Genomic DNA, 20,904 nt, shown 5'->3' on the forward strand with positions numbered 1-20,904 from the left:
GCCTTATTGTATTGTCAGATTTCTTAATATTTACATCCTCTTTGAGGTTATAATTCGCATTTTCCTCCTTCAAAACATAGCCCCAATCTCCCTTCTTCCCCCAAACCTTTAATTAGTCCCATGAGTCACCTCTGGAGAGTGGGGGTGAAGAAGATAGGGTACTCTGTTTATATACAGGCACTTTCTGGCCAACTTTGCAGCTAACATGAAATTCTTTCTTCATACAATAAGCACTCACTAATGTGTCATTAATTTTACCAGCTGTTTCAACTTTAAAATGCCAGATTCTATATTATATAGGTATATAGAGTATTAAGCAGTCAATAACATGTTTACAGATACATAGGAGACACTGGATGAATGTTTACTAGATAAATAATAGGTACATATTCAGACATTCCCAAAGAAAAGGCATAATGGATAAGTGAGAGCCAGGCTGAAAACCTTAGAAGAAAAAAAAATGGCACTTCCAGCCAAGACAGAGGTGTAGGTACACACATTGTGCCTCTTTGCACAACCAAAAGGAGGACAACAACAATTTAAAAACAAAAAACATCCAGAACTGACAGAAAACCAAACTGTATGGAAGTCTGACAACCAAGGAGTTAAAGAAATACTCATCCAGACTGGTAGGAGGGGAGGAGACGGGCAACAGGGCGGAGAGGACATGCAGCAAGGTGGTGGCTAGAGGACTGGGGTGGACAAGGTGGCAGTTGGCGGACCCCAAGGTGGCTGCTGCTGGAGTGGCAGTCCCACATTCATGCGCAGATAAACCAGGAGAAACAACTGGGAAGCAGGAGGGACTGCACAACCCAGGGCCCCCGTGCAGGGAAATAAAGCCTCAAGCCACTGATTGAAAACACCGATGGGGGTTGAGGCGGCAGTGCAAGAAACTCCCAACCTCACAAGAGAATTCATTGGAGAGACCCACAGGGTCCTAGAATGGACACAACCCACCCACCCAAGAATCAACACCTTCTGGGCCAAATTTGCTTGTGGGAAATGGAGGAAGTGATGGAAATTCAGCAGACAGTGGAGCAACTGGAATTGTTCCCTCTCTGACCCCTTCCCCACATATGCATCACAATGCAGCAACTTGGCTGCTCCACCCTGGTGAACACCTAAGGCTCTGCCCCTTACTACGTAACAGGCACATCAAGACAAAAATAATGGCCCAAATGAAAGAACATATCAAAGCTCCAGAAAAAATACAACTAAGCAATGAAGAGGTAGACAACCCATCAGATGCACAGTTCAAAACACTGGTAATCAGGATGCTTTCAGAATTGGTTGGTCACAAATTAGATGAAAAAATGAAGTCTATGGTAAGTGAAATACAAGAAAATGTATAGAGAACCAATAGTGATGGGAAGGAAACCAGGACTCAAATCAACGATGTGGACCAGAAGGAAGAAAGAAACATACAACCAGAAAAAAATGAAAAAACAAGAATTCAAAAAATGAGGAGAGGCTTAGGAACCTCCGGAACATCTTTAAACGTTTCAACACTGGAATTATAGGGGTATTGGAAGGAGAAGAGGAAGAGAAACAAGTGGAAAAGATATTTGGACAAATAATAAAGGAGAACTTCCGCAAGCTGGCAAAGGAAATAGACTTCCAGGACATCTAGGAAGCTCAGAGAGTCCCAAAGAAGTTGGACCCAAGGAGAAACACACCAAGGCACATCATCATCAAGTTATCCAAGATTAAAGAGAAGGAGAGGATCTAGAAGCAGCAAGAGAAAAGGAGACAGTTACCTACAGAGGAGTTCCCATCAGACTATCAACTGATTTCTCAAAAGAGAACTTGCAGGCAAGAAGGGGCTGGAAAGAAGTATTCAAAGTCATGAAAGGCAAGGACCTACATCCAAGATTGCTCTGTCCAGCAAAGCTTTCATTTAGAATGGAAGGGCAGATAAAGTGCTTCTCACATAAGGTCAAGTTGAAGGATTTCATCATCACCAAGCCCATATTATATGCAATGTTAAAGGGACTAAGAGAAAGAAGAAGATCAAAAATATGAATAGTAAAATGACAGCAAACTCACAATTATTAACAACCACACCTAAAACAAAAACAAAAGAAAACTAAGCAAACAACTAGAACAGGAACAAAACCACAGAAATAAAGATTACATAGAAGGTTATCAACAGGGGAGTGGGAGGGGGAGAGAAAGGAAAAGATACAGAGAATAAGTAGCACAGACAGTAGGTAGAAAATAGACAGGGGGAGGGTAAGAATAGTATAGGAAATACAGGAGCCAAACAATTTATATGTACAACCCATGGATATGAACTAAGGAGGAGAGATGCCAGTGGAGGGAGGGTACAGGGTGGAGGGGAATAAACACGAGAAAAACATGGGACAAGTGATATAGCATTAATAAAATATACTTAAAAAAAAAAAATTAACACTCAGAAATGAGCATATTCAGACAGTTTAAAAGTAGCTTCAAAAATTATGTTATTATTTCATTGTCTTATGGAACCAAAACAGCATTTTGAACTGGAGTTCAATACCTGAATTAAAGGGGACCAGACCTATGATGATGGAGGAGTAAACAGAAGCTTACACTAACCTCCTCCTAAGACCAAATGGAATTACAACTAAATTATACAAAAACAATTCTGAATAATCAATTGGATACTAGCTGGAGAGAAAGAAGCCTTATAACCAAGAATATATTAAACAAACAATTTCACCACAACATGACCAGCAGGGAGTGTAGAGGAGGTGTGAGAGGGCAAGCTGGGCATCTACGAGTGTCAGCTGAATTACAGGAGGGATATTTCAGCAGCCAGGGTTTTTCTCCCTGAGACATATGGAGTCTAAAACCCAGGCTAGACAACCTAGCCCACAGCACCAAACTGGGAAAGAAAGCAAAATAACCAGCTTTGAAAAGCAGCAGGGTTTCTGTCTGCCAGAGAGACAGCTAGAGATGCAGAGAGCCTCTTTAAGGACCAATGCACAGAATTTTGCCTACAGCCATTTAACCTTGGCTTTGGCAGAGGAAGGGAAGAATGAACTAGAACCATGAATGGACTAGAGTCAGGCACTGGTGATTTGGGGAGAGAACTGAAAGGACAACCTCCAGGATCCCTGTGCTGAGTCATTCCCCATACTGCAGAAGCCATCTTCTCCAGCAGAGCACTCTACTCCATGAGGTATCAGCCTCCGGGGGAAGCAATAATTCGTTGCTCAGGAATCTCTTGCTAGACACTGTGGAGATTAAGCCAGGCCACTGAATAAAGCTGGAGTCTGTATCAGTGATCAAGCCGTGGATCTCTCTGGCAGTTCTGAGACTTTGGCTGACCCTCCCCTGGGCTCAGGGCTGGTAAAAGCCAGCCTTAGGACACAGCTTGGTTCTTTCTGCACACAAATAAGTCCAGCAGAGAGAGCTACCAGCTGTGGATCGCTGATAGCTCCAAAGAAGTTGCCCAGGCCAGCCACAGGAAGCAAAGCACCTGACATAGATCTGCACTAGATGCTTTCTGGATCTACCAAATACATAGATACAAATAAATACAAAGAAGCAACCACAACAGAAAGACAAAGAAACAGGCTGGAAAAAAAAAAGGAACAAGGTTAATTCTCCAAAAGAAGAATTAATGGAATGGAGGCAAGCAATTTATCAGAGAGTTTAGAGTAATGATTATAAAGATACTTAACATCATGAAAAAAGGCATTGGAACCATAAAAAAGGACCAGTCAGAAATAAAGAATGCAATATCCAAAATAAGTAATGCACTACAAGGAATAAACATGAAGCAGAGGATCAAACCAGTGATTTAGAAGACAAGGTAGAAAAAAACACCCAAGCAGAACAGCAAGAAGAAAAAAGAATTGTAAAAAAATGAAGAGAGCTTAAGAAACATCTCGGACAACGTGAAGCATAACAGCATCCGCATCATGGGAATACAAGAAGGAGATAAGAGTAATAAGCAAGGGATCAAGAACCTATTTCAAGAAATAATGACCAAAAACTTCCCTAATCTGGTGAAGGAAAAGGACATACAAGTCCAGGAAGCACCAAGAGTTCTAAACAAGATGGATCAAAAGAGGCCTATACCAAGACATCATAATTAAAATGGCAAAGCTTAAATACAAGGAGAGAATCATAAAAGTGGCAAGAGAAATGCAGTTAGTCACCTACAAAAGAGCTACAATTAGACTATGATCTGATTTTTGAACAGAAACATTTCAGGCAAGAAGTGACTGACATGAAATATTCAAGGTGGTGAAAAGCAAGGACCTACAACTAGCAATGCTATCATTTAAAACTGAAGGAGAAACAAAGAGCTTCCCAGATAACAAAAACCTAAAGACGTGTGTTAACACCAAGCCAGTACTGCAATAAAGGTTAAAGGGCTTGCTTCAAAAAGAAGAAACAAGCCCTGGCTTGTGGGCCAGGTCCCCAGTGGGGGTCACGTGAGAGGCAACCACACATTGATGTTTCTCTCTCTTTCTCCCTCCCTTCCCCTCTCTCTAAAAATAAATAAAAAAATCTTAAAAAAAAAAAAAAAAACCCAAAAAGAAAAAACAGAGAAAAATAGTTAGAACATAAAAGGTGAATAAATACATATATATCAACAATCACCTTAAATGTAAATGACTTAAATGCCCCAACCAAAAGACATAGGGTAGCTGAATGGATTATAAATCAAGATTCATACAAATGAGGGGAGAACTCCCACCCTGAAAAAATGGAATATTCTTCTGAAAGGTGAACCCTATGTAATATACACTTCCCCCACTATCTGAGTGTTCTAGGAACCCATATGTATCAGTATACCAGCTAGCACTATTGTAAGACGTTGCATTAGGCTTCTTCTTTTTCTTTTTTGAAGATTCTAAAATAAGTTTGCCTGTTTAATAATGGGTAATTACAAGCACACCTGCCCACCTCAGACCCTCGCCCTCCCTATTCACCTGATCTCACCTCAAGAGACACTGTTTTTATTTCTTCCAATGAAAACAATCCTCAGAGGGAAACATTTTACTGATGAGGAAGTGGGTGAAACAAAATATGGCAGAAACACTAAAAGGCATCAAAATTGATGAGTTCAAAAATGGTTTGTGACCAGGAGAAAAAAAGTTTTGATAGGTGTACTACAACAAATGGAGAGTAGCTTGAAGTGACTGAAGGTTAAACATGTAAGAATAAATACACAATTTTTAATAAAGAAATTCTATTTAATTGGGTACCCCCTCATATGCTGTTTCCAAGAGATCCACCTCAAACCAAAATATAGACACACACTAAAAGAATGAAAAAAGGTATTTCATGCAAATGGAAAGGTAAAAAAGCTGGGGTAGCAATACTTATATTCAACAAAATAGACTTTAAAACCAAGGCTACAGTGAGAGATGAAGAAGGATACTACGTGATTATAAAGAGAACAATCCAACAATAGCATACAACCCTAGTAAACATTTATGCATCCAACACAGGAGCACCTAACATGTAAAGCAAATTTTGACGACATAAATGGAAGATTAACAGAAATGCAGTCTTTGTAGGAAATTTTAACACCCCATTAACTTCGACTGATATATCTTCTAGACAGAAAATGTAAAGGAGACAGTGGCCTTAAGTGACACACTAAATGAAATGGATTTAATTGATACCATGCACGCATTTGACCCCAAAGCAGAATATATTCTATATACTTTTAAATGTATGTGGAGCAATTTCTAGGATTGACCACATGTTAGGTCACAAGTCTCAATAAATTTAAGAAAACTGAAATTATATCAAGCATCATCTCTCATCACAATGATATAAAACTAGAAATCAATCACAAGAGGAAAACTGAAAAATAAATGTTATTAAACTATGAATGGCTCAACAATGAGATCAAGAAAAATATCAAAAGACACCTTGAAACAAATGAAAATGAGAATACAACAACCCAAAATCTGTGAGACACAGGGAAAGCATTACTAAGAGGGAAATTCATAGCATTATAAGCCTTTCTCAACAAAAAAGAAAAAGCTCAAATAAACAATCTAACTTTACCCTTAAAGAACTTGAAAAACAACAACAAACAGAGCTCAAAGTTAGTACAAGGAAGGAAAAAAAGATAAAAAACCCTAGTTCTTTGAAAAGATAAACTAGACTGACAAACCTTTAACCAGAATCAAATCAAGAAAAAAGAAAGAGGATCCAATAAACATCAGAAATGAAAGAGGAAAAATAACAAGTGACATCAAAGAAATACAAAGAATTGTAACAGCATTTACGAACAACTATATGCCAACAAATGGAACAACATGGATGAAATGGATAAATTCATAGACACATACAATCTTCTATAGCTTATTGGGAAGCATCTGAGAATCTGTATACACAGATTATACCTAGTGTAATTCAAGCAATAATCAAATAACTCCCAGCAAACAAAAGCCCTGGATCAGATGGCTTCACCAGGGAATTTTGAGAAGAACTTTCTGAGAAGAACTACCACCTCTCCTTCTCAAACTATTTCAAAAAATCCAAGAGGAGGGAAGACTCCCAAGCTGATTTCATCAGGCTATCACCATCCTAATTCCAAAACCAGATAAAGACATTACAAAAAAACAAAATTGTAAGCCAATATCCCTGATGAACACAGATGCTAATATCCTCAACAATATAGTGAAAATCGAATAAAGCAATACTTCAAAAAGATCATATACATCACAATCAAGTAGGATTTATTCTGAGAATGCAAATTTGGTATGACATTCACAAATAAATACATGTGATACACCATACACAAACCAAAGGATAAAAACCACATGACAATATCAATAGATGCAGAAAAAGCATTTGATAAAATATAGCACCCATTTATGACCAAAATTCTCAGCAAAGTGAAAAGAGGGAACATACCTAAACATAAAAAAGGCCTTAAATGACAAACTGTCTGCCAACATCACACTCACTGGGCAAGACTACAAGCACTCCCCTTAAAATTGGGAACAAGGGAGGGATGTCTGCTTTCACCTCTCTCATTCAACACAGTAACGGAAGTCCTAGTTATAGCAATGAGACTAGAGGAAATAAAAAGCATCCAAACTGGAAAAGAAAAAGTAAAACTGTCTTTATTGGCACATGACATGAAGCTGTACACAGAGAACCCTAGAAGATTCCATCAAGAACCTACTAGAAGTAATATATGAATTCAGCAATGTAGCATGACACAAATTTAATGACCAGAAATCAGCTGCATTTTATATGCCAATGAACTATCATAAAGGGAAAATAAGAAAAGAATTCCATTCATGATCGCTTCAAAAAGAATAAAATACCTAGGAATAGATCTAACCAAGGGTGTAAAAGACCTATACTTGGAAAATTATCAGACACTGAAGAAAGAAACTAAAGAAGAAACAAGTAAGTAAAAACACACACTATATTCATGGACAGGAAAATTCAAATCATTAAAATGTCCATGCTACCCGAAGTAATCTATAGATTCAATGCAATTCCTATCAAGATTCCAATGACAGATTTCACAGAACTAGAACAAATACATCAAAAATTTATATGGTACCACAGTAAGCCCTGCATAGCCATAGCGATCCTGGGAAAGAAGAACAAAGTTGGAGGAATCATGCTACCTAATATCAAACTATACTACAAGGCAATAGTAATCAAAACAGCATGGTACTGGCATAAAAACAGACACAGATCAATGGAACAGAAGAGAGAGTCCAGAAATAAACCCACAGCTTTATAGTCAATTTATTTGACAGAGGAAGCAAGCACATACAATGAGCTAGATAGCTTATTCAACAAATGGTTTTGGGAAAACTGGACAGATACATGTAGAAAAAATACAACTAGACCACCATCTTACACCACACACAAGAATAAATTCATAATGGATTAAAGACTTAAATGTTAGACTGGGAAAAATAAAAATCCTAGAAGAAAATATAGGCAGCAAAAACTCAGACATAGCTGGTAACTGGTAGCAATATTTTATCAGCTATATCTCCCAGGCAAGCGAAACAAAAGAAAAAACAAACAAATGGGAATTCATCAAACTAAAAAGCTTAGCACAACAAAAGAAACCACCAAGAAAATAAAAAGACGACTCACAGAATGGGAGAACATATTTACCACCAATACATATGATAAGGGGTTAATATCTGAAATTTATAAAGAATTATAAAGCTTAACACCAAAAAAACCCAAACAACCCAATTCATAAATGAATAAAGGACCTGAATAGACACTTTTCCAAGCAGAACATACATGTTCAATAGACATTATGAAAATATGCTCAAGGTCACTAATCATCAGTTGAATGCAAATTAAAACCACAATGAGATACCACCTCACACCTGTCAGAATGGCTATCATTAATAAATCAACAACAAAGTGTTGGTGAGGATGTGAAGAAAAGGGAACCCTTTTTCACTGTTGGTGGGAATGCAGACTGGTGCACCCATTGTGGAAAGCAGTATAGAGATACCTCAACAAATTAAAAATGGATCTGCCTTTTAACCCAGGAATCCCACATCTGGGAATACATCTGAAGAAACCTAAAATGCTAATCCGAAAGAACATAAGCACTCCTATGTTCATGCAGCATTATTTACACATTCGTCAAGATACGGAAGAAGCCCAAATGTCCATCAATAGATGACTGGACAAAACACCTATGGGACATTTACACAATGGACTACCACTCTGCTATAAATATGAAGAAAATTTTACCCTTTGTGACAGCAAGGATGGACCTGCAGAACATTATGCTAAGTGAAATAAGCCATTCAGAGAAACAAAATACTATATGATTTCACTCATACGTGGAATCTAATGAACAAACTGAACTAACAAGGAAAACAGAGACGGGCTCATAGATAAGAGAGCAGGCTAACAGCTACTGATGCGGGGAGTTTAGTGGGTGGAGGGATCCAGCAAAAGAGGATTAAAGGACTCATGGACATGGACAATAGTGTGGAGAAAGTGGGCAAGGGGGAGAAGGGAAGTATAAAGGGGATAAATGGTAATGGAAAAAATACCATTAAAAAAATAAAACATGAATTAAGAGGAACCCACAAATGTGAATTTTAATTCCATTTAACATTTTGCATTCTTTTGAAAGAAATACATGTGTACTAGACATAAGGAATAAACAATGGTTTCCTTCCTTACCTGTTGTGTTCCATCTGCACTTACAATTGGGGCAGACAGAAGAGAAATATCACTAGTTAAAATCTGAGATGTATCCAGTAGTGGTGGATGTTCTGCCATCATCAGTAAGACATTAATATACTGGATAACTCTCCAACTCTGAAAAACAAAAATATATAGCAATATGTACGTATCCTTAAAATATATTAAAATATAATACATTCAAGATTCGTCTTATCCTTTTTAACTTTAAAAAAATTTTTAGAATACATCTATTAAGGCTGTGAACAGTTAAACAAAGGAAGGAGTCAGGCTGGAAGAAGCAACAGAAAAGAGCCTAGGTCGTGTTCTGCTTTGGTTTTCTAGAAATGTACAGGAAGGAAGTGAGCCAAGGTGAGGCTGCTGCTAACTCACTGAAGACTCTAAGATAGAAGAATCAACAAGAAAGATCTTGGACAGTGTTCTGCTTTGGCTCTCTGGAAATGTAAGAAATAAGTGAGCCACAGCAGGGTGGTGTTAGCTCACTGAAAAGTAAGCTCACTGAAATGGAGCCTTGGAAACAGGTTCAGGGAGTAAATGCAGGATGAGGTGCTGCTGCCTGTTGCTCCCCTGGTTGCAAATCTTGTGGGAAACCTTAGTGCTTAGGAGAGAAAAGTAAAGATGCATGCTGAGAGGGAAGAAAGGCATGGGTATGCTCCAGAAAGAACCCCAAAATTTGTCTTACTCCTTAACCTAAAGAGATATTCTTATCAGAGGAAATTTTTACAATATTCTATGACTTTTTAGTCAACAGAGATTTATAGGAATTCATTTCTTTCAACTTAACCAACTGTCAATGTGTACAACAAACTAAGATATATAATAAAGCCAATATTATCAGCAGCTTCTACTTAAATTGTTTCTCTATCGCTTTCATCTCTGTACACAATTTATTTAACCACCATCATTTTTTAGTTAAAACACAGGGATAGGCACTAAAATACAATAATTGGGTGAAGCAATCCTATCACTAATTTTTTTCTATGAGAGAAGGTAATAATGAACACCCAAGTCCACCCACATCATCCTATCAGTCTCTAGGATGATGACTCCAGAATTATGATTTTTCATTGATTCTTCAGAGAGATAAAAATAGTAGAAAAATTTGTTCAGAATTAGAATAAGAACCTTCAAGTTTTATGTTCTCACTCTGGTCTCCTACCATTCCAGTTTTATTTTTCTTTTCTAAATGACACCTACTTTATAATAAACTGTCATTTCAGTGATAAAAGCACATATATTTACAATAGAAACCCTTAACTGTAAATAGAATATCCCTGATATAAAAGTAAAGGACTTGACTCAAGCAATATTAGTCTACCATATACAATGCCAACCAATAAAACATCAGCCAACTACATGCCAGTATGAGCACAACTGAGTTCAATCATAAATTTGCTTAAATCTACACTGAAAGGCAAAAATTAACATTTTTGGATGTTTGCAGCATTCTACAATTTCAGTAGTGTCAAAATGTTTAACTTTTATATGACATTAAAATCTTGAGTCTTTGCAGAATCTCTTGTATGAGCTGATTTAACGTAAAAACAACTTTCCATTTAGTCATATAAACCCTGCTATAAGATTTAAAAAAATATTTAATACAGGTATTTACTTCAAGGTTTTATACATAAAACCATTGTACAAATCATTCTCATAAAATGTACAATGTAAATATAACAAGATATATATATTTATAAACTTATCTATTGTATATACTCATATATATACACACTAGTATATATACACACTAATATATATATATATATATATGGGGAATGCAAATATAACTACTGGCTTAATCTGTATTCCTCTATTTCTTGAAGTTCAGAAAATCACTGAGTACTTTAAATTGTGAAATAATTTCACTCTGTGATCTATACAAAGAATTATACGATGGGAAATAGTCAATATATTTTTTTCACTTTTGCACTTGCATGTCATAACTTAGTTTAAGAAGAAATATTTTTATGGGAGGGAGTCATGGGGAGGGAAATGGAGACAACTGTACTGGAACAACATAAAAAAGAAAGAAAATAAATAAATATGTTGACCTTAAAGAAAAAAAAGAAACATTTTTAAGGAAGCTAACTCAGGATGATTAACAGGATTAACCACAGTTAAAAGTTTATGAGCAATTCATGTTTTGTAAATTAGTAATTTTTTAAAGTAACCATTGAGTAATTTTTATTTTGTCATTTTATTCTATCTGCAATATTTTAATACATTTAATTAAAACTGCAAATCACCATTATAACTTAAATTTAGAATATAATGCTGAAGTTATAACCATAGTTTGGTTTCAAGAGGTGGCTGAAGTTTACAAAGACAAATTTCTTCTGAACCTCCAGTGAATTCCAAGAACAATGCTATTATAAATAGGATCTGAAGGCACATGCTATGTTTTAATATTATCATCCCATATAAGTATTACCTCCAATTTTATTCTTTGTAAAGTTATAACACATCAAAAGTTTCATTTATGAACTGATTTCTTATATGGCTGTATTCATCACACAATATGCAAAGGAGCTGCTTTTATTTCAGCTTGCAAATCATAAACTTCAGTCATGCAGCTGAAATGCTGCATTTAGAAAGCTAAAAATTCCTTTCATTCCTGCATAGAGAACACTGTTAGCTTCTTTCAAGAAATGTCTTCTAATTTTGTTACTACTCACTTCCTACATTCTCATCTTATTTTGGTGACTACAAACACCCACTTGTTTTAAGTTAACCTATCTTTACTTGCTCTTTAATTTTTTAACTTGTTTTTAAATCCTCCCATGAAGATGTGTTTATTGATTTTAGAAAGAGAAAGGAGGGGAGAGGAGGTGGAAGAGAGGGGGAGGGCAGGGGAGGGAGTGGGAAGAAACATCAACATGAAAGAGAAACAAGGATCATTTGCCTCCTGTACACTCCCTGACGGGGGATCAAACCTGCAACTTAGGTATGTACCATGACCAGGATCGAACCTGCAACTTTTTGGTGTACGGCTTGACACTCCAACCAACTGAGCTGCCCAACCAGGACTATTTTTTATAATGTAATGTATGATACATATAAAAAAAAAGAAAAGAGAAGAGTGATTTCTTGTGCTAATTTCCATGAAATATTCCTCCATGGTCTATTCCAGGTTATCATGATTTAAAAATATAACTGAAAATGCCTGAATATTTAACAATATTTGAATACAAGGACAAGATGGCTCCAACATATTACTGTTTACATCTGTATCTGTGTATCAATATTCACCTATCTTTGCCAGCAATAATATACTAAAATGTTAACCACTTCAGGAAATGGATGGAGGCATAGGTAGATACTACGCCTCTTCACACAACGAAAAGAAGGACAACAACAAATTTAAAAACAAAAATCAACCAGGAGTGCCAGAAAATTGAATTGTATGGAAGTCCAACCACCAAAGAGTTAAAGAAGAAACATTCATCCAGACCAGTAGGAGGGCAGAGAGTAGGATGGGCAGCAGGGTGGAGAGAACTGGAGGCAAGGCAGTGGCTAGAGAACTGGGCTGGGCTGTCCCACTTTTGCATGTGGATAAACAGGAAGGAACAACCGGGGAGTGAAACAGACTGAGGAACCCAGGGTTCCAACGTGGGGGGAAATAAAACCTCAAAACCTCTGACTGAAAAAATCTGTGGGGGTTGCAGCAACAGGAGAAACTCCCAGCCTCACAGGAGAGTTTGTTGGAGAGATCTGCAGGGTCATAGAACATACACAAGCCCACCTATCTGGGAATCGGCACCAGAAGGGACTTATTTGCTTGCGAGTAGTAGAGAAGTGCCCGAAGGCCAGCCAAGAGCCAAGCAAGCGGCACTGTTCCCTCTCTGACTCCTCCTGCTTATACAGCACCACAGTAGCCCTGCCCTGGTCGAAAACCTAAGGCTCCACCATAAGATTATCAGCTGATTTTTCAAAAGAAATCTTATAGGCAAGAAGGGACTGGAAAGAAGAACTCAAAGTCATGAAAGGCAAGGACCTACACTCAAGATTACTCTAACCAGCAAAGCTATCATTTAGAATGGAAGTGCTTTCCAGATAAGGTCAAGCTAAAGGAGTTCATCATCACCAAGCCCTTATTACATGAATGTCAAAGGGACTTATCTAAGAAAAAAAAGATCAAAACTATGAACAGTAGAAGACAATAAACTGACAACTATCAACAACCAAATCTAAAAAACAAAAATAAAAACAAAAACAAATTAAGCAACAACCAGATCAGGAATAGATTCACAGAAATGAAGATTACATGGAGGGTTATCAGTGGGAGGTGTAGGGGGGAGAATGGGTGAAAAGGTACAGGTATAAAAAGCATAAGTAGCAGGTAAAAAAATAGAGAGAGGTTAAGAATAGTATGGGAAATGGAGAAACCAAAGAAGTTATATGTATGACCCATGGACATGATCTAAATGGGAGGATGCTGGTGGGAGTAGGAGGATACAGAGTAGAGGAGAATAATGGAGAGAAAAAATGGGACAACTGTAAGAGCATAATCAATAATACATAATATAAAAATTTTTTACGAATTTGAGGGAAGAAAAGCTGAATGTTTTTATACCATTCTTGCAACGTTCTGTAAGTTTAAAATTTTAAATAATGTAAATTAAACAATATTTTAAAAATATTAATGCCAGGTTGCAGATCTGAATGTAAACAAAACAAAAACACTTCTAAAGAAAACACAAAAGAACATCTTCATAACTGTGGAACTCAAAAAGATCTTTCAAACATGGTACAACTCACATTTCTTAAATCACAGAGGAAAAAAATGATAGGTTGAACTTCAATAAAATTAAGATCTATTATTAAGAAATATCTTTAAGAGAATAAGTCAGACAGAAAGATATTTACCACATATATAATTGAAAAATACCACATAATTAGAATATATGAGGGGTACCCCCAAAACCAGAATTATCATCTGGAGGGTGGGTCCCTTGTATTACAGGCATCCCCTGCTAGGTGAGTGTTCTAGGAACCCATCTGTATCAGTGTACCAGCTAGCATTGTTGTGAGAGGCTGCATTCACCTTCAGTAAATTTTTTTTGAAGACTCTTTACAAGTGTTTGTCCATTTCATGATGGGTGATTTACAAGAGCACCTGCCCACATAGCACTCAGTGTTCAACCGCTTTTGACCAAAAGGGCACAACTTCCATGCCCCAACCTCCCTATTCACCCTATCTCTTCCCAAGTGATCTTTTTTTGTTTACCCCAGAAAAAATAGTCCTCAAAGGGAAAGGTGTTCCCAATGTGGAAGAGGTGAAACAAAAACCACACCAGGACTAAAAGGCATCAAAATCGATGAGTTCACAAATTGTCTTGAGCAGTACAAAAATGTCTTGATAGGTGTATTTTGTTGAATGGAGAGTACACTGAAGGTGACGAAAGTTTAAACATGTAGGAATAAATACATACTTTTTTATAAATAAATTCAGGTTTTGTGGGGTGTCCCCCTTATATACAGGCTTCCTACAAATTAATTTTTAAACAATAGAAAAATGTCAAGGGACTTGAACATACTCTTCACAAAAGTGTAAACTCAAGACAGCTTTTATATGTAAATATATAAAAAGATTCTCAAATTAACTAATTACTAGGAAAAACTAATTAAAAATCATGTAATACTACCACATACTCAATAGGATGATAAAAATGAAAGAGACCGACAATATCAAATACTAGTGACTGGCATACTCATATAGAATGAAAGCTCAAAATCACTTTGGACACCAATTTAATATTATCTACCCAGGGTGAACATATAAATACTCTATGATCCAGTTATGATCCAAGTATTAGACTCCTACTGTACACCAAAAAGAAATGCATGCACATGTGTACCAATAGACAAGTATATGAAAGTATACAGCAGCATTATTCTTTAATAGCCCAAGACTGTAACTACCCTAAACAACCCTCCAAAGTAAATGGTAAACTGTATCTGATTGGTCCAGTTGAACAACTATACAACAATGAAAATTAATGAACTAGTGATACAAGGAACAACACAAATTTCACAAATAAAAGTGAGTGAAAAACAGACTGAGAAGAATACATACTACGCAACCATTTTATAATAGAAAGTTCCAAAGTTGATAAAACCAATCTATAATATTGAAACTCAGGACAGCAATTGCCTTTGGAGAGAAAGAATGGAGTTTGGAAGGGGCGTGAAGGCAGTTTCCAGAGTGTGAGTACTGTTCTTTGTTTTGACTTGTGACGCTGTTATGTGTTAATTGCTACTGCATTATGCATTGAGCTGTACATTGATATAGAGGGTGGGGCAAAGTAAGTTTAAATTGTTCTTATGGTAAGCAATACAATAATTAATAAATAATAATACAAGAATAAAATGTTTCATGTACTCAAAACTGTAAAACTACTTTTGCCCCACCCTATCTATATACTTCTCTGTGTATACTTCAATATATATTATTTTTTAAAGCTAAAATGACATGATTGTCTTAACTGATGCAGAAAAAGCATTTGACAAGATTCAATGCCCTTTCCTGATTAAAAAAATAACACTCAATAAACTACGAATAGAAGGAAACTATCTCAACATATTAAAGGCCACACATTAAAACCCAACAGCTAATATCATACTCAGTGATGAAAGACTGAAAGCTTTTCTTTTAAGACTGGGAACAAGGCCAAATGCCCACTCTCTTGCCACATCTGTTCATAGTACTGGAAGTCCTAGCCAGGGCAATTAGGCCTGAAAAAGAAATAAAAGACATCTAAATTGGAAAGGAAAAAGTAAAACTATCCCTGTTCACATACAACATGATCTTATATGTAGAAAATCCTAAAGATTAAAAAAAAAAAAAAAACCCTGTTAGAACCAATCAAGAAATGCAGTAAAAATGCAAGATATAAAAACCAACATGCAATAATCAGTTGCCTTTCTATACACTAACCAAATAATCTGAAAAGGAAATTAAGAAAAAAATTCTATCTATAATTGCATCAAAAAGAATACAATACTTAGAAATAAATCTAGTCAAGGAAGTGAAAGATTTGTATACTGAAAACTGGTGAAGTATTGCTAAAAGAAATTAAAGAGGACATTCTGGAATAATATTCTGTGTTGACAGACTGGAAGAGAATACTGTTAAGCCCATACAAACCAAAGCAATCTACAAACTAAATGCAATCCCTGTAAAAATCTAGATAGCATTTTTTTTCTTTGCAGAAGTAGAAAAATTCATTTTAAAATTAATATGGCATGTCAAGGGTCCCCTGAATAGCCAAAACAATTTTGAAAAAGAAAAACAAAATTTGAAGACTCAAATTTCCTGATTTCAAAACATATTACAAAGCCACAGTTAATCAAAACAGTGTGGTAATGGCATAAAGACAAGACAAATACACTAACAAAAAAAGAATAGAGAGGCCAGAAATACTCTCATATATATGGTCAAATGATCAACAAAAGTGTCAAAACCACACAATGGACAGTCTCGTCAACAGAGTGATGGAAAAACTGCTTTTTTTTTTTTCCCAAAAGAAAGTCAAAATGGTAACTTATACCACACACAAAATTAACTTAAAATCTAAGTGTAAGACCCAAAATTATCACACTTCAAGAAGAAAACAGAGGAAAAGCTTTATGGCATTGGTCTTGTTAATGATATGTAAGACATGACAACAAAAGCAAAGATCATGAAAGCAAAAATAGACAAATGAGCCCTGGCCAGGTTGTTCAGTTGGTTGGAGTGTTATCCTGTACGTCAAAGGCTGCAGGTTCAATCCCTGGACAAAGTACATGCTTAGGTTGTGGGTTCAATACCCAGTTGGCCCAAATATGGGAGGCAACCAATCAATGTTTCTCACATCAACATTTCTCTCCCCCCACCAAAGTCAATAATAAACATATCCTTGGGTGAGGATTAGAAAAAAAAATAGGCAAATTAGACTATATCAAACTTGAAAACTTTTCTGTATCAAAGAACACACTCAACATAGTGAAAATGCACCCTAAGGAAAGGAAAAAAATATTTGCAAACTTTGCTCTAGTTGCTATAAAATACCACAGACTGGACAGTTTAAACAACAGGTGGTTATTTCTCATGGTTCTGAGGTTGAAAATTCCAAGATCAGGGTGAGAGTATTAACAGGTTCCTGGTGATGGCCCTTTTCCTGGCTTGCTAAATAAGAGCCATCTTATTGCTATACCCTCACACAGCCAAGAAACAGAGGGTTGTGGTCTCTCTTCCCTCTTCTTAGGTAATAAAGGCACTAATCATATCATGGGAGTTCCACACTCATGACCTCATCTAAACCTAATTACCTCCCAAAGACCACACCTCTTAAGTATCTGACCTACCCATTTCAGAAGGACAAGTATTTATTCCATATATTCTTTCACTGACCTCCAAAATTCATGTCTTTCTTGCACACAAAATACATTCATTCCATCCTAACAAAAGTCTTGTTTTTTAATTTTATTTATTTATTTTTAGAAAGAAGGGAAGGGAGGAAGAAAGAGAGAGAGAAATATCAATGTGTGGCTGCCTCTTGCATACCCCCCCACTGGGGACCTGGCCCTCAACCCAGGCGTGCACTCCAACTGGGAATTGAACCTGTGACCCCTTGGCTCACAGGCTGGCACTTAGTTCACTGAGCCACACCATCTAGGGCCCAACAGAAGTCTTAATTATTTCAACATAAACTCTAAGGTCTAAAATTTTAGCTGAATCAGATTTAGGTGAGACTTGGATACAATTCATCCTGGGGCAAAATTCTTCTCCAGACATGAACCAATGAAACGAAGACAACTTCTATGCTTCCAAAATACAATGGTGGGACAGGCCAAAATCAGAAATCAGAAGAAAGGGTTTCTGGTCAGATGGAGGCATAGGTAGAGAGACACACTTCGCCTCCACACACAACCACAAGAATTACAACTAAACCTCAAAACGGAAAACACCCAGAACTATCAGAAAATGAACTGTTTGGAAGTCCAACACCCAAGGATTTAAAGAAGCCACATTCATCCAGATGGGTAGGAGGGGCGGAGATACAGAGTTTGGATGGAGAGGCAAAGAGGCTCAGGGTGGTGTGGAGGCAGCAGTGGTGGTAAAAGGGGAAGTCCCACATTCACATATCATGGATAAAAATCAGGAAGGATACCTTGGGAATAAGCAATCCCAACCTCAGGTCAGGCCATACAGTCCAGGGTTCCAGTGTCAGGAAGATCAAGCCCCATAACTTCTGGCTGTAAAATCCAGTTGGGGTTAAGGCGGAGGAAGAAACTGCCAGTTTTTCAGGAGAGACCATTTAAAGGGCCTGCACAGACTTAGGACGTATGCAAACCCATCTATACTGGGATTCACCACCATGGCAACAGCTGGAAGGGTGCCAGTCACACACGGGAAGTGGGCGAAGTGACTGGAAATAGGCAAGTGCCAAGCAAACCTCCAGAAGGCAGGCAGTGGCACTGTGCTCTCTCTGAACCCTCCCCTCACACAGAGCCTCGGAGTAGTGAAGCGGGTTGCCCTGGCAAACACCAAAGGCTCCACCTCATACAACTTAATAGGTGCGCTAAGACAGGGAGTCAAAGCAATACTACCTAATACAGAAACAAACACAGCATGGCTGCCAAACTGAGGAGACAAAAAAAATATGGCCCAAATGAAAGAAGAGAATAAAGCTCCAGGAAAAGAACTAAGCAAAATGGAGATAGTCAACTTAACAGATGCAGAGCTCAAAAACACTGGTGATCGAGATGCTCAGAGAACTGATTGAGTCAGTTAACAACATAAAGGAAGAAATGAAGGTTACACTAAGTGAAATAAAGAAAAATAAACAGGGAATCCACAGTGAAAGAAGGAAGTCGGGATTCAAATCAACAATTTGGAACATAAGGAAGAAATAAGACTCAACCAAAACAGAAAGAAGAAACAAGAATTCAAAAAAGCTAGGATGGTATAAGAAGCCTTTGGGTTCTCTCCAAACATGCCAACATCCAAGTCATAGGGCTCCCAGAAGAAGAGGAACAGCAAGTAATTGAAAACTTATTAAAAAAATATAATGAAAGCAAACTTCCCTAATTTGGTAAAGGAAATACACATACAAATCCAGGAAGCACAGGGAACCCCAAACAAGTTGGATCAAAGATGAACACGCCAAGACACATCATAATTAAAATGCCAGAGATTGAAGATAAAGATAAAGAGAGAATCTTAAAAGCAGCTAGAAAAAAGCAGAGTGTTAACCTACAAAGAAGTTCCCATAAGACTGTCAGCTGATTTCTCAAAAGAGACTATGCAGGCAAGAAGGGACTGGCAAGAAATATTCAGAGTGATAAAAAGGAAGGACCTACAACCTAGATTAAGGGCCTACAACCTAGATTACTCTATCCAACAAAACTATCACTTAGAATCAAAAGGTAGATAAAATGCTTCCCAGACAAGGAAAAGCTAAAGGAAGTTCATCATCACCAACTCGTTATTACATTATGAAATGTTAAAGGGATTTATTTACAAAAAGATCAAAATTATGAGCACTCGTATGACAACTCATGATTATCAACAACTGAACCTAAAACAGAACAAAACAAAACAAAACAAAACAAAACAAAACAAAACAGCACAGCCCTGGCTGGTATAGTTCAGTGGATTGAATGCCGGCCCGAGAACCAAAGGGTCGCTAGTTCAATTCCCAGTTAGGGCACATGCCTGGGTTGTGGGCCAGGTCCCTAGTAGGGGGTGTGTGAGAGGCAACCACACATTGATGTTTCTCTCCCTCTCTCTAAAAATGAAAAAAATCTGTAAATAAATAAATAAATAAATAAATAAAGCAAACAAATAAAAAAAAGCAAACAACCAGAACAGGAACAGAATTATAGATATGGAGATCATTTGGAGTGTGTGATCAGCTGGGACAGAGAAAGGGAAGAATAAGGGAGAAGGTGCAGAGATTAAGAAGTATAATTGGTAGGTACAAAACAGGCAGGAGGATGTTAAGAATGGTATAGGAAATGGAGAACACAAATAACATATCTGCAACACATGGACATGAACTAAATGGGGGGAATGCTGGAGGGAAGAAGGGTACCAAGCAGAAGAGGGCAAAGGAGGGAAATTGGGACAACTGTAATAGCATAATCAATAAAATATACTTATAAAAAGAAATTGGAAGAAAGAATAACAGGTCCTAAGCAAGTCCAAAACCTAGCAAGGCAAGTACCATTAGATATTAAGGCTTGATAATAATCTCTTTGGTTCCATACTCTGGTCTCTGGACCCAACTGAGCATGGCATTACCCCTATAGATATTCCTTCAGCTTGGTGGAGACACACCCATATGGCTCTGCTGGGCAAAAGTCTTATCCTTTGAAACTGGGGTATAAGTAGCCCTCCCTCAGACCTGTGCAATCTGGACCTATGGTGGAAATAGCAGTCCTCATGACCTCTGAATCACCTTTTGGGTCTTTCTTCCCTTTTCTTAAAGAATACTGCATGTTCACAGCCTTCCTCCATTCCAAACCACTTTGTTTCTTTTAGTCACATGTGGCAGATGCCAGCTGTGGTATAATTCCACCTCTTTTCCCAGCTTCAGTTGAGATAATTAGGTCCATGGCTCACACATCCTTAACAAATGGTTGGTCAGCCACATTCTTGGCATTTTCTTCCAAACATGCTTCTTTATTTTTTAAAATATGGATAGGCTGGGAATTTTCCAAATTGTTAAGTTCTGGTTTCTTATTGTT

General features: G+C 37.2%; 1 protein-coding gene across 1 annotated transcript in view; it reads right to left on the bottom strand.

The window, feature by feature from the left end:
• Positions 1–20,904, bottom strand: part of FNDC3A (fibronectin type III domain containing 3A) — a 242,358-nt gene that overhangs the window by 185,231 nt on the left and 36,223 nt on the right. Inside the window, 1 exon segment of the mRNA XM_028526584.2 lies at positions 9,151–9,288. Coding sequence (XP_028382385.1) covers positions 9,151–9,252 — 102 coding nt within the window. The 5' untranslated portion in view covers positions 9,253–9,288.

Source organism: Phyllostomus discolor, chromosome 11, assembly GCF_004126475.2.
Source record: "Phyllostomus discolor isolate MPI-MPIP mPhyDis1 chromosome 11, mPhyDis1.pri.v3, whole genome shotgun sequence".
NCBI lineage: Eukaryota > Metazoa > Chordata > Mammalia > Chiroptera > Phyllostomidae > Phyllostomus > Phyllostomus discolor.